The sequence below is a fragment of the Acinonyx jubatus genome, chromosome B1 (genome assembly GCF_027475565.1).
Source record: "Acinonyx jubatus isolate Ajub_Pintada_27869175 chromosome B1, VMU_Ajub_asm_v1.0, whole genome shotgun sequence".
NCBI lineage: Eukaryota > Metazoa > Chordata > Mammalia > Carnivora > Felidae > Acinonyx > Acinonyx jubatus.
Genome location: NC_069382.1, coordinates 78,607,972 through 78,624,082, shown reverse-complemented (window position 1 = coordinate 78,624,082; position 16,111 = coordinate 78,607,972). Strand labels below are relative to the sequence as shown.

The 16,111-nt window shown below is 34.3% G+C and overlaps 1 protein-coding gene across 6 annotated transcripts in view; it reads right to left on the bottom strand.

Annotated features, from left to right (window-relative positions):
* TTC29 (tetratricopeptide repeat domain 29) overlaps window positions 1-16,111 on the bottom strand; it is a 658,543-nt gene that overhangs the window by 82,927 nt on the left and 559,505 nt on the right. For all 6 annotated transcript variants that reach the window (XM_053216892.1, XM_053216893.1, XM_053216894.1 and 3 more), the window contains 2 exons: window positions 9,951-10,074; window positions 980-1,208 (listed from right to left, as the gene is read on the bottom strand). In XM_053216892.1, the coding sequence (XP_053072867.1) occupies window positions 980-1,208; window positions 9,951-10,074 (353 nt within the window). The remainder of the gene's footprint in view (window positions 1-979; window positions 1,209-9,950; window positions 10,075-16,111) is intronic.

The window sequence follows — 16,111 nt, the reverse complement described above, 5'->3', positions numbered from 1 at the left end:
TTTGGAATGAGACCTTTACTTATTTCATAACAAGAGGACAGACAGTGGTAAGTGGTATTCTACTAATATACAAGAAGCAATAAAATTCCTTTGTGCTCAATTTACTATTATTTACTATTTATTCTATGGAGAAAATAAATACCAAAGGGCTTATTGTTTCATCTAAATGACCTAAGGGAAAGAAAAGAGTTCCAAGCAGGAGAGGCTTCTTTACATAACAGAATTTTGTCTACGATTCTATTTGAGTTATCCCCAAACATCCCCAAAATATTTTGCTTGAAAAAGTTTGATGTACTAACAATTATGCAGCCTAAAGGTCTGTCACAGGCAGTACTGTTAAAATTTTTAAAAAATTCTATTCTGAAGTTCTTAACTGAGGACTCGAGCTAAGTCAGGCTGACACATAAAAGTGACCTTCACATCCCCTTTAGTTATTTGTTTTTAATTGACTATTTTGACAAATTGTTACAAGAAAAACTCTATGAGAAAAGACGTGGAGTTGAAAGAAATTAATACTAAATTTTTCTAAATTAATATTCTAACTTCAATTGATCAAATACAGGAAAATTTACTACCATTGGTAAAGTAAGAGTATAGCACCAATTGCATTAATACTGCTTAGTATCTGTGAACTAGCATCCGTGACTTTTCTTATCAATAAGGTACGACACTGACCACGTTTTAAAAAACACAAACTTATATCACATTCCTTTCAACTGATCAGTGCATATTGTTGAGTACTTGAGACCACTGAAAAAAAACAAACAAAAACCAAACGGCATGAAAATGGTCATTTGTCGAGTTTAATCATTACCACTATTTCCTGCTTTCCTTATCATCAAAGGTACATACAGTACAGCATGAAGGCACATCAGATATTCATGTGGTAAAGAATAATTAATGTTACCAATAAAATAAAAATCACCAATGCAGCCATCAAGAATGACACAAAAACTGTTTTCAAAAAGCAAAGTCTTACCGATAATCGGATGTGGTGCAATGCTGCTTCTATTCTCCTTCCACGACAGCAGGTAGTCAAGGCTGGTGAGATCTTCAGACTCGATGTAATTGTTTATGGTCAGCATTATCTGATGAGCTTTTGCTATTCCATAGTGAACTTTTGTCTCATCCACGTGACGCATGTTCCTTAGCTCTGCTGTTGTGTCAAAAGCTTGTTGAAAGTATTCAGAAGCTTTGTTGTAGTATCCCTAAAAATGTAAGAGAAATCATTTTTTCTTAATTTTTATTCCATCATTCCACATGTCTACTCACCTTGGCATGTACCACACTGGTGTACCCACATGTGGTATTCATCTTTTAGAAGAAAGAGAGGGCAAGTGGGGTCTCTATTAGAATAAGTTTCATTTATTTGTTTGTTTGTTTTTGTTTGGAATAAGGTTCTTTTAAAAAATTGTGATTACTAACCATACAATATCTTGAAGCTAATACAGTAAAAAGTTTTATCTACCAAGTTGAACTATATGCAACTTAAGTGTTTTTGGATTAAAAATGGTCAAATATTAGCATTTTCATATGGTTCAGCCTAATACATTGTAGCAAAAAGAAGTCTGGGAAAGAGTGATCTGATTCACATTGATTTGGATGTAAGTTTCTTACTTGTAGCATTGGATTTACTTAACGAAGTATTTTAAACCAGATTTTGTCTTCAGTCACAGCAAGAGATCACTTTCAGCCAATCTATTTAATCAGTGGCCAGTGAAAATAGGTGTATTTATATGCTGATTTGGTTGTTGCTCTGGTTTTACCCATGTATTTATGTCATTCTTGACTGTGGACATAGGATGTATTCAAGATTTCTAAAAATTATGAACTTGATGGCACTAGCACAACTCAAGATCATTTAAATGTTTATCTCTTAAGTCATTTGCAACATTTCACTGCAAAATTCAAGGTGATGTTTTGTTTTTTGGTTTCTTGTGTGGGTTTTGGTTGTACTCTCCTATCCTCCTAAAAGCTATTGTCTACAAATAAACAGTATTTATCAAGCTCTTTCAAAGTGTCAGGGCCAGGGCTAAATTCTTCATGTATGTTATGTCACTAACTTTCATAAGCCATTCTGTGAGGAAATATTATTCTTATTCTACAAGTAATTAAATTGAGCCTCAGTAAAGAGACTATCTTCTGCCAACCTCCAGTCTAGTAAAAATCTTTGCAAAAAAGTTTTCCTCAGTGGAGGATATCATTTTTAGGATTGAGCTATACTTTTAAGATTCTAGGGAACAAAATTTCTCTTCTTCACCCTCTCCTCTCCTCTCCTCTCCTCCCCCTCAAACGCTCTCCTCTCCTCTCCTCTCCCTTTCCCTTTGGCCCTCCCCACTTTTCTCTTCTCCTTCCTCTCTTCTTTCTCATATACACATAAACATGTATGTACACACTTTTAAGAAGCCCTTACAAGAGAGAATATCTTAATACAGGTTTTCAAATGATTTTATCACAACATTTTATGAAGGAACTGGTAATACAAACACCATAGAAAAAGCCTTATACCATACACTGGTAGCAGCATACTCAACTCCATGCATCTCTGCATGATCATGGCGTTCAGACAGCAAACTGAATACAGAAGTTGCTAGCCAGGTGAGGAGGGGGAGAAATAAGGCTTGTGTGACAGTTATGTTACCCACATAAGCAATACATATAACGTTGTGTTATAGACCCACAAGGACAAGTTAGTGAATTCTACTCAAATGGCTCATTCCAATTAAATTTGTTGCTTTAAACACAGCCTCTCTGTATTTTATCAATAGTGATTTTTGTTTGTTGAAGTGAACAATTCTTTCTTTTATTTCAAAGTGTATAACATAGAATTTATAGAATAAGAGTACTTAATTAGAAAAAATAAAATTGTATCAAAGCTATTTGTATGACAAGCAAATTATGATTGAGAAACAATACAAATATTGAAGATGAAAATAAAACTAGTTAAAATTTTGGAATGTTTTGCTAGACGTCAAAGATATAGGACAAAATAGGTGAACATATGTGACTAGATCAAATATTTCTATTTTTAAAAACAGAGAAGTATAAATACCTAAGTTCTAGTTATATTTCTGAGCATTAGGCTATTTATCGTTTTAGATGAAAGTCTTAGGAAAATTAGGGCCATAAGTAAATGGACTTATATTTAAATTTCCAGAGTTACCTTATATATTTTTATATTAGAATGAACTTACTCATTCATCTGGCAACTATTATTTATCAAGCTCCGTGACAAGCAGTGGGGATTCAGCAGTTAACAGAATTTACTATGGCTAAAACTTACATTAGATCTTTTTTAACAAGTATTTCCCCCCTATAATAGGACCATTATAATTATTCATAATTATTTAATTATAATTATAATTACATATAGTTATTCTTCCCTCAAATTGAGCCTAGTATTCAATCTTTTGATACACACACAACTGCCATAAAACTGGTATCGACCTAAATTTCTCTGGTTTAAAATACTATTAAGGAAATACATTAATTCTTTTCAGATGCAAGCATTTTTATACATACCATTTTGGAATGAGATTTCACTAATGTGTACTGCATTTCTAGATTTTCAATTCTGAAAGAGTTGAATATCTAAATTTAATCTCTTCTTTAAAGGCTCTGTCCAACGTTCTACAGTTCAATTCTGTTATCAGTTAATCCCTATCCTATTATAAAATTCAGAAGATTCCAGTAATTAATCTTGACAATCTTAAATATGAATTGAAAATACATAAGTTAATTTATGCACTTCATGAATGCATCTTATTGGAAAAGAGAACTTTGCTTAATGTTATAAATATCATTGATAAGCATTTGGTGGACAATTTCAGGACAGGACCCTGATGACATCGTAGGCCTTAAAACAAATCTTGCATTATTGCAACATAATATAGAATTTTCATGCATTATTCTAATTCTTACCTGATCCTTCTTAGTGTGTCTAAAATGCCGCTCTATCCAATGAGCAAGCTCAAAAATAAAGGAGCATTTTCCCAGTACTAAGGAAAAATCAGTTTTTGCACATTTTCTCTGCTATTTGAGTTTGGAACTACCATTGTTTTAACTACATGATTATTATCTGATCTTATTAGGGAATGAGCAATCTCATAAAGAGTCTATGAGTTATTTTCCCTAAAGCATTCTCATTTGACTACTTTATATTAGTTATACGTTCCCATCAAAACATCACATCAGGAGGGTGGGATTGGTGGCCCATCTTCCATGATTATATAGTAAAAGGTAAATTAATTAGGATAAATGATCTTTTAAAGATGTGATGTTTTAAAGATTATATAATTACAACTATAATTATAATAACACTATCATCACTAGAGAAAACAGTTAATTCTAATATTTTTCCAAATACAGTTTTGCATTATAATTGTGGTCTTATATTATTTCTTGGAAATGATTATAAAGAATACAATGAGAATACATTGCATGAATAATATGAAGCCAAAAAAGAGATGATGAAGGCAGTATGTAGAAGGCCTTAAAAGCAGACTGACAAGTACCAGCAATGTTAGATTTGCTTCTGAAGATTCACTACAACTTTTCAGAATTATTGTACACAAATGAAATAGAAGTTTGCAATTCCTAAAGTGAGACAATCCTATTCTTCCTTAAGAGGTATAATTAGTTACAAATTTATTGATTGATTCAATGAATTCACATCTTTTTGCTCACCAACTCTGTGCCAGGTTCTGTTTTAGGATCTGGAACAAAATAATAAACACGGCAGATATGGTTCTTATTCTCATTAAGCTTCTATTCTAGCCAAATTAAAGAACAATAAGAAAATATCATAAATAAGAAAACTATGAGATAGAGTCTATGTGGAATATTACAGTAATGTTAAAGAGTGACCTGGTGGCTGCTGTTTTTCATATAATTTTTATTTTGGCATGCAGCTTTCAGGACTTCAATGAAAAGAAATGGGAGATTTCGGATATTTTGGTAAGTGGTAGAAAAAAATTTTTTCAACCAAACAGGTACTTTTATTGATTGAACTTTTTGACTTCTTTCTCAATTGCCTTGGAAAGCTCCATAGAATTTAGTGGATTAGATTTCATCATTTTATTTTATTAAAAAATTTTTCATGTTTATTTATTTTTGAGAGAGACAGAGACAGAGCATGAGCAGGGGAGAGGGTGGGTGTAGAGAGAAAGGGAGACACAGAATCTGAAGCAGGTTCTGGGCTCCAAGCTGTCAACACATAGCCCAGACACAGGGCTCAGACTCAAAAACTGTGAGATCATGACTTGAGCCAAAGTTGTTTGCCTAACCAACTGAGTCACCCAGGCACCCCAAGATTTTTATCATTTTTAGATTAAGAAAATGTGTTTGAGGACTCAAATTAGAAAAACGGTAGCTGTGATTAAACAGTGTTCCATATGAATAACAATAACGCCACCTTAAACTACAAAATACAAGTACCTTTTCAAAGTACTTTCGTACAGTTTTGGGTATATAACAATGATTAAATATTTGTATATATTACTAAATGATCACCACAATAAGTTGAGTTAATATCACCTCACATGGTTACACATTTTTTTTTGTAATGGGAACATTTAAGATCTACTCTTAGCAAATTTCAAATATATAATATAATTAACTGTAGTTACCATGCTGTACATTACATCCCCAAGATTTACTTATTTTATAACTGGAAGTTTGTACCTTCAAACGACCTTCACCCATGTGGCTATTTTTATTGGGTTGCCAAGGGAAGGCCTCTCTGAAGATACGACATTTGACTGAGATATGATGACAAAACATCAGCAATATGAAGTTCAGATTAGAGAGCATTCCATAGGGCATTCCAGCTAAAGCAGATGTCCTAAGGCAGGAGCAAGCTCTGTATGTTTGAAGGACTTCACTAAGCCCATGTGGCTGTGGTGGAGTAGATGAGGAGAGTGGGAAGAAATAAAGTCAGAGGTGGGGTAGGGGAGCGTACATCTCACATAGAATATTTCAGATTGGGGTGAGGATTTATATTTATGTTCTAAGAAGAATGGGAAGTAATGGAGGCATTTTAAGCACAGAAATAACATAATTTAATTTACATTTAAAAGGACTACTTGGGCCTCTGTGTCGAGACCTGATGATACGAGGGAGAAGCAGGGAATGGGCTTGAACTTAATTGTCGTGCAGGAGACAGAACAGAGTGTCATAAACTGACAGGATGACGGGAGAAGACACAGAGAACAAGGTGGATCTGAGATACGTTTTGGTGGCATAAAGGTCAGGGTTTGCTTCTGGATTAGATATAGATCAGAAAGGAGACAAGAATAAAAAAAATATCCAGATTTTTGGCTTGAGCAAGGGGGCTGATAGATAATGATGCCATTTATTTAGACGTGGAAGACTGGGAGGAAGGAATCATGTTAAATTTGACATGTCTGTTAGACATCCAGGTGGAGATGCTAGGTAGCCAGTTAGAGTTCCATGTGTCCCAAAGAGAGATCAGGGATGGAAATACAAACTTGGGAGTCATCAGCATATGGATGCTATTTAAAGCCATGGACTTGGATGAGGTCAGATAAGGGGAGCTCACAGACTGAGAAGTCTGACAAGAAAATACCTGAATCATATTCTATCATAGTTGAATACTAAGTTAATAGAGGAATAGAATTTAGAGGGGGAAATGATGAGTTCAGTTTTTAGCAGTTTATATTTGAAGTGATCTAAGTGAAGATGTCAAGCAGACAGTAGGATACGAGTCTGAAGTTGCAGGGAGAGATCTGAGCTTGAGATATTAAGAAGCTAAGTGCTTTTGTGTACCCAGTATGTTCCAGGAACTCACCTAGGTACCATGTACATATTTTTACATTTCTAATCCTTAAATAGCTAGTCTTCAAGGCATCTTGTTATTGACAATTAAAATCTGAAAGAACTGAGGATCAAAGAATTCATGTGCCCAAGGTCACAGTTAATAAGTAGCTGAATTCAGATTCAGGGTCAGGTGGGCAAAAATCAGTGAGGTTCCTCTTCATCCTGCTAGTTTCCTTCATGGAAAAGTGTAGTAGATAGCATGTGATGCACAACAGCTTATGAAATTGCTCAGGTATATCACTGAAATAAAGGCATTTAATATACTTAGGAAATATCCATAAGCTGAAAACAGAGACATGAAATAATTCTTTGTCATTTCCCCCAGGAAATGTTATTTTCCTAGTCATTCCTTGTCATTTCTCTAGTTCCCTTTGTAGAACTAGAAGGAAATTCAGGATGTCATCAAGGCTATCCTCTTGTTTCAAAAAGATGAGAAGGAAAAATAACTATATTTAGTTCTAATAAACCCACTTTGTTATATGTTTTCAAATCATACTCTTGGTAATGATTTAACAATTCAGATTCAGCCTGAGAAGTTATCAATAGATTTTCTGACTTGAGGAAGTTTCTGCGAAGAATCACAGTAATGCAAAAAAATTGAGTACAACATTAACAATTTTAGTAACAAAGCAAGTTTTGTTCAGAAGTCTGTCATGCAATTAAACTGTTATAGTACTGTGTACTTAATATCATACTATTTTTCAGTGACCATTTATTACATTAAAATGTAAGTAATCATTAAGGTGCATGAACCAACTTGTATACTTGAAGGCATGCATACTTGAAGATAGCATGAATACCTGGAATCCTCCAAATTTTATATTAGAATTGGGATAAACTGGGGATAAACTGGTAAGAAAATTAACTTTTGGTAGTTGACACAGCCTTTGGACATTATTCATGTTTCTTGCCTTTAAGATATTAGACTCTTCTTTAAGAATTAAAAACCAGAGAATATGATGAGATACAAACTCTTGGCAAAAAAGCTTAAAAATGCAAATGTAAAAATTACCTCTTAGAAAGGTTTATTGTTTCGTTTTCCTTAGGCTTTCTGCAATTAGGAAAATATAGGCAGATGCTTAGTATTTGTGCCATACCAAAACACTGAGTTCTGAGTATTGTTTGGTAGAAGAGTAAAGCAATTTGCATTTTTTGCATTTCTTTTTTAAAGAACAACCCTGTTAAAAAGTAAGACTATGTATAATTAGGAATACCAATTCTGCTACTACAGCATGAGCTCCCACTAGGCTGTCAGCCTCGCAAGGGCATAAGCCTTGTCTGTTTTTCACCACAGTATCCTGAAAAGTAAACAAAAGCACGTACAAGATCCAGGAGAGAGGAGTCACCAGAGTAGCGTAGTGCCACAGAGATGGGGCAGCAGAATGGGGACACAGTGGAGAGAAAGACCTGGGGGAACACCTGGGGAGGCACAAAGAAAGAGGGGAAACGAAGTGGGGGGGTAGATCAGAGAGAGAGGACCACTGAGTTGAGAGCAAGACCAGAACTACAGGGGCAGGAGAGAAGGGCAAGGTGTGTAGGGGAGGAGGAAAGAAGGTAGAGGGTGAGAGTCAAGAGAAAAAGGGGGGTTTAAAGATAGTGAGTAATAGGAGAGAGAGGAAGCAAATGAACCAGGGCTAGCAAGAGAGAGGGGTGTACAAAGAAATCAGGTTCCCTGTTTGAAAGCGTGTTTCCCATAGCAGGGACTAAAGACAGTAGTTTCATTCATTCAAATTAATTTCAAACTCTATTTCCTTAAAAAAGAGCTTAAATAATTCTGAAATCATCAAAGTAAATTATATGGCAAATAAAAGACTGTAGTGGTGAAGAGTATAGGTTTGAATACCACTGCCACCTAGAAACACGGAGACCTAGGGTAGGTTATTTAAACCCTCTGAGCCTTGGGAAAAGGGGAATTGTATGATACCACATAAAGGTGTAGAGAGTAATAATGGCTTATATAGCTGGCACTGGCTTCCCCTGCCAGATGCTATTCTAATTGCTTTACATTTATTAACTCAGTACTCACTGCAACCTTACGAGGTGAGAAAATTGAGGCACCTAAAAGGTAAGTAACTTGTCCTAGGTCACAGATCTTATAAGTGAAAGAACTAGGCTTTTAACCAGTTTGGTCTCAGAATTAGTGCTTTTAATCACGACATAAACCACCTCTCAAAAAAATTAAGAAAAGGTGTATAAACATTAAGAATGAATGAAACTACCCTCAAAAATGATAGATCCTATTCATTATCAAAACAGCAATTATAACTAGAGAAAAAAAAAGCCTCTTTTATACTGTTTCTTAAAGAAAAATCTAGTTAATAAAATACAAAGTCATGAGAACATAAATCAAAAGATCAATGCATTATGACCAATGCATTATACTAGTAATGACCTCTTGAATAGGATACTTTTAATTTTAGACTTTCTCTTGTTTCTCTTTTCTTTCACATAACCAATCTGATGCTAGAATTCCATATTTCCTTCAGAATTACTCTTGGGATTGTGCTTTCTTCTCCTGAGGGACCTAGGAGGGGCATCACAGCTGGATTAAAAAAATGAGAATTTGGAGCAAGGAGATGAATGTTAGTGTCAGTAGATAAAAGCCAACCATTATAATGATATTCTTTGAATTGAAATGTTTTAATTGCTCTTCAAATCCAAAACCACTTAGAATCTTCACTGGCTGTGAAGATATGAATCACTTTTAGCAGCTTGTGGTGACTGTGCCCAAGATGGCTCTCAGGTCCTAGAAGAAGAGGAAGGAACTGTCTTGTGCATTAACTAGGCCCTGTAGTCCTGAGGTCACTCTGCATAACATATTATGGGAAGGGGAGAGTCAAATGGGAATAGAATTTTAAAACTCTGCAAATTTCTACCTGTACGAAAGAAACAGGGGCGCCTGGGTAGCTCAGTTGGTTAAGTGTCTAACTTTGGCTCAGGTCAGGATCTCTGGTTGGTGAGTTCGAGCCTCACATTGGGATGTCTATTGTCAGCACAGAGTCTGCTTCATATCCTCTGTCCTTCCTCTCTCTCTGCCCCACTCCCTGCTCATGCACACGCATGCTGTCTCTCTCTCAAATAATAATAATAATAATAAAGAAACACATACTCACTTTTTCATTATAGATGTCCCCAAGCATTGTACTTGCTCTCACGACATCTAGGCTTTGAAAATTATTTCTTGCAATTTCCACAACTTTTTTCAAGTATTTAATTGCTTCTGGCATCTTTCCTTGGCTAGAATAAATAAAATAGGAAACTATTGGAGAATCATCTTATTTAACATCACACTAAAGGGAAAATATTTTGTGTCTTTGCTTTAGAAAGTGCAAGATGATTCAGGATAAAAAAGTGTGAAGTACAAAATTAAAAAATACGTGGCCTGTCTTTGTTGGAGTATACAGTGAGTTAAAACTTAAACCTTTAAACTTTCAAGTGTTGCTGGTGGGATTGTAAAATGGTGCACCTGCTTTGAAAAACAGGGTGGCAGGTCCTCAAAAATTTTAATATACAGTTACCCTATGATCCAGCAATTTCACTCCTATGTGTATACCCAAAATAAATAAAATATATGTCCACACAAAAACTTGTACACAAATGTTCATAGCAGCATTATTTATAGTAGCCCAAAAGTGGAAACAACCTAAAGGTCTATCAATTGAATGGATAAGCAAAATGTGGTATATCCATACAATGGAATATTTTTCTGCCATAGGAAGGAATGAAGTAGTTTAGTGACACATGCCATAACATGGATCACCCTTGAAAACATTTTAATGAAAGAAGCCAGTCACAAAAAATACAGTGTATGATTCCATTTACATAAAATGCCCAGAACAGGAAAATCCAAAGAAACAGAAAGTAGGTTAGTGGTTACCAGAGGCTGGTGAGGAGGGGAATATAGATAGTGGCTGCTAAGGGATATGGGGTTGCTTTTTGGACTGGCAGCCATGATCTGAATTAAATTGTGCTGATAGTTGTACAACTCTGTGAATATATTAAAACCTACTGAATTGTAGACTTTAAAGGGTGAATATGGTATATGAATTATATCTCAATAAAGCTATCATTAAACAAAAAGATAAAACCTTTGAAAACATTGAGATTTTCCATACTACTTTGTAAATGAAGCCAGTCCTTTATGGGGAGGCAATACCTACTGGAGGCATTAGAACAAATATGATGAAAATGGAGTATTCAGAAATCCCTCAACCAGGACTCTAAAGAATAAAAGATAGAGACAGACCCAGTTGGAAGGGCCTGGCTTCTGAAAGGCATGGTACAATCATGGGCAAACTGCAAGCATTTTTATAAGTAAGAAATGAGATTTCACTGTGATATACCACTGGGATTTTGGAGACAGTTACAGCAACTCAAATTACCAAAACTAACTAAAACAAGTTTGGATTTTTTTTTCTTTCATAAAGAATTGAAAAGATTTTAAAGATCATTTAAAATCATCATTTTAAGGATTTCAATGAATTATATTAAGAAACCCTTATTGTATGAATTCTGCTCTAATTTTACAAATCTGAGTCCCAAATGATCATCAGTTTTTCATGATCTGAATACCACTTCAAGGATATATAAAAATCTTAGTTTTATATGAGTAAGAGCTAAACATAAAGGAGAGAGAAGAGTGGAAAGACTCTAAAAATCTCTCTAAAGGAGATAATTATTTGAAATTTGAAAGCCAATCTAAGGAGACAAGCTCTTTTAGGAGCCAGGGGTAGTGATGTACTATGTGAAGAATGCTTGGGGGCCCATTGAGAGAGGTACATTCTCATAACGGTGAATGAGATCTAAGAACTAAGATAAAAAATATTTGAGCAACCAAAGAGACAGTAATTTTTGAAAACATCTATATCCAAGATATAATATGCTGTGACTGATTTTGTAGAGGTGATTGAAGCCGAAGTCCAGCTCAAGGGACATTGAACTGCCAATTCAGGGACATGCCATTAAGAATTAAAATGCTATGGACAAAAGCAGGAAGTGATTTCAAATAATGGCTCCAAATTAAGTATGCTGAAGAAATTCAGTATCTGCTGAATCTCTGGATTTTTTTTTTTTTTTTGCCAATTCCTAACACAGAATAATGAATCTAAGATTATATGAAATTCTATTGTTATATCAGAACTATTGAAATTTTTTATTAATGTGACAACATCCAGAATTTAGAGACTTTATTTTATTTTAAAGTTTATTTATTTTTGAGAGAAAGAGAGTGCATGCATGAGCAGGGGAAAGGCACAGAGAAAGGGAGATAGGAGACAGAGAATCCCAAGCAGGCTCAGTGCTGTCAGTGCAGTGCCCCATGCAGGGCTCAAACTCATGAACTGTGAGATCATGACCTGAGCCAAAATCAAGAGTCAGGTGCTTAACTGACTGAGCCACCCAGGTACCCCCAGAATTTAGAGATTTTAAAATAACAGAAAACCTATAATTGTGTTCCTCAATTAAGTATAATAAAAGAAAAACTCTTACTTCTGAATGTTTCTGAATCCCTAGAATCTCCTTTTGCAGCTCCCAGTGAACATCTATGCCATGACTCAATAATTCATAAGACGAAATTCTGAAATGTAGAGGTTGTTTTGAAATCGAGCTGCTCCCTGCATGGGCATTTCTCAGTTTAGACTTCAAGAATTTACTCATAGGAGCTCTGGATAGTATGATAATGAATGTGGCATATACAGAAGTTTTGCCACAAACTTTTAAATTATTGCCGTTAAAGAAAAATTTAGCAATATTTCATTGATTCTAAAACACACATTTTCCCATGCTCTAACATTTCTGAAATCAGGATGTCTTACAACAGGTAGGCATCTAATAATCACTGTCAGATCAGTAGCAGGCCACAGTTGGTGCTGCAGAATGGACTAGGCTTATATTCCTGGACATGACCCAACAATTGCAATGCCTTGATCTTTCTATGAACAACTATTTTAGATAATTTCAGACAGGAATCTGAGGACTGGTTGTTTTCTAAAACACCTTTCTGAAATCTTCTAAAAGTCAAGAAAGTGCTAACTTCAAAATGGGCAAAATGAATGTCCATGACTTGGAAAAAACTACTGGAGATGATACTGGAACATTATTTTTAAAAGGGCTAGAGTATCAATGTTCTTGATGACACAAAAGATGATATGTTTGGGAAAAAAATAATGACAGTTCTGATTTAAAAGTGATTCAGAAAAATTGGACTTGGAACAGAAAGATGTTTGAAGAGTGTAATAAATTTGTTTTGTTTGTATTTTTCCATGAATGCTTAAGATTAATGATAAAAATGTCTGCATGTGAGACTAAAATAGCTCTTTTATTAAGTATAAAATCAAAATTCTAAGCATGAGTGGTATTATGTTACAGTTTAGTTAGAATATCTTTTTGGTAGTACATAAGGTGCATCTTCCAATAGAAACAATCTTATATTGAGTGAAATCTAAAAATAAAGCTACTTCAGTATAATGGACTAGGGTAGTTCATTGGCTAGTAAGTTCTTGCTTAAAATTTTCTAGGAAGTTTAGTTTCAAGTCTACAATGTGTTTCAACACGTGTATACACTATGCAACGATCACCCCCACAAGTCTAGTCACCATAAAAAAGTTACAAAAATGTTTTTTCTTTTGATGAGCACTTTTTTAAGAGTCACTCTTCCCTGGCAACCTTCAATATGCTCAGTACCATTGGTTACAGTCACCCTGATGCTCACCACATCCCCATGACTTATTCACTTCACAACTGGAAGTCTGTACCTCCTGACCCCGTTCACCTATTACACCACCCCTGTTCCCTCTTCTCCCTGGCAACCACCAGTGTGCTTATTAGTTTCATTTTGTTTTGTTTTATTCATTCAGTTTGTTTTTCAGATTCTGCATTAGTGACAGTGTAAGTATTTATTTTTCTCTGCTGGACTTATTTCACTTAGCTTAATACTCTTAAAATCTATCCATGTTGTCACAAACGGCAAGGTTTTGTTCTTTTTTACGATGGAGTAGAATTCCACCGTATACATGTGTGTATATACTATATCTTATAGTATACTATAAGTATATATATATACTTAAGTATATATAAATATATAAGTATATATATATACTTATATATATATAAGTATATATATATAGTATATATAAGTATATATATACTATATATATATATAAGTATATATATATATATATATATATACTTTATACTAAGTATAAATATATATAAGTATATATATACTATAAGATATATCCTATATCTTATTCCTTCATCCATTGATGGCCACTTAGGTTGTTTCCATGTCTCAGCAACTATAAATAATGCTACAGTGAGCACAGGGGTGCATACATCTTTTCAAGTTAGTGTTTTCATTTTCTCGAGATAAATATCTAGAAATAGAATAGATGGATCATACAGTAGTTCTACTTTCAATTTTTTGAGGAACCTTCATACTGTTTTCCATAGTGGCTGCACCAATTTGTATTCCTACCAGCAGTGCACAAGGGTTCCCCTCTCCATGCCCTTGCCAACATTTGTTTCTTGTCTTTTTAATAATAGCCATTCTAACAGGTGTGAGGTGACCCCTGATTGAGGTTCTGATTTGCATTTCTCTGATGATTAGTGATGCTGAGCATATTTTCATGGCCCTGTTGTCTATGTGTATGTCTTCTTTGGAAAAATGTCTATTCAGATCCTTTGCCCACTTCTTAACTAGATTGTTGTTTTTTTTTCTATTTTGAGTAATATGAGTTCTTTATATTTTGGACATTAACCTCTTTTCAGATATATGACTTGCAAATATTGTCTCTAATTCAGTAGATTGCCTTTACATTTTATTGATCATTTCCTTTGCTGTGCAGAAGAAACTTTTTAGTTTGATGTAGTCCCACTTATTTACCTTTGCTTTCATGCTTTTGTTTTTGGAGTCAGATCAAAACAACAACAACAACAACAACCCCACCAAGACATATGTCAAAGAGCTTACTACTTACCTCCTCAGAGTTTAATGATTTCAGGTCTTATATTGTCTTTAATTCATTTGGAGTTAATTTTTTGTGAATGGTAACTAGGTTCCGTCTTTTGCACATGGTTGTCCAGTTCTCCCACACCATTTATTAAAGAAACTGTCCTTTCCCCAATTTATATTCTTGACCCTTTGGTGTAAATTAATTGGTCATATATATATGGGTTTATTTCTGGACTCTATTTGGTTCTGTTGATCTATGTGTCTGTTTTTATGCCAATACCATACTGTTTTGATTATTATAGATTTATAGTATAGTTTTAAATAAGGGAGCATGATAACTTTCTCATGATTGCTTTGACTATTCAGGGTCTTTTGTGGTTCAATATACATTTTAGGATTGTTCTATTCTATGGAAAATGCCATTAGGATTTTGACAGGGATTACACTACATCTGTAGATTGCTTTGGATAGTATGGACATTTTAACAATATTAATTTTTCCAATCCATGAACACAGAATATCTTTCCATTTATTTGTGTTTACTTCAGTTTATCAGTGTCTTATAGTTTTCAGTATATGGGTCTTTCACCTCCTTGGTTAAATTTATTCTTAGGTATTTTATTCTTCTTGATGTCAGTGTAGATGGGATTATTTTCTTAATTACTCTTTCTGATAGACTGTTGTTCATGTATAGAAATGCAACAAATTTTTGTGTGTTGATTTTGTACTGAGAAAATTTACTGAATTCATTTATTCTAACAGTTTTTTGGTGCAGTCTTGAGGGTTTTCTATGTATATAAAGTTATGTCATCTGCAAATAGTGAGAGTTTTACCTCTTTTTCCAATTTGGAGAACTTTATTTCTTTCTCTTGCCCAATTTCTAGGACTTCTAACACTATGTTGAATAAAAGTGGTGAGAATGGGCATCCTTGTCTTTTTCCCCATTTTAGAGGAAAAGCTTCCAGATTTTCACCATTGAGTATAATATTAGCTGTGGGCTTCACATATAGTCTTTACTATGTTGAGGTTCATTCCCTCTATATTCACTTCCTTGGGAGTGTTATCTAAATGGATGTTGAATTTTGTCAGATGTTTTTTTCTGCCACTATTGAGATGATCATATGATTTTATCATTCATTTTGTTAATGTGGTGTATCACATTCACTTTTTTGATTTCTTGTTTAATTTCTCCTTTCATTGGGCCACTGGTTGTTCAGTAGCATGTTGTTTTATTGCTACACATTTGTGATTTTTCCGTTTTTTTTCCCTGTAATTGATTTCTGGTTTCATACCAGTGTAGTCAGAAAAGATGCTTTATTTGAT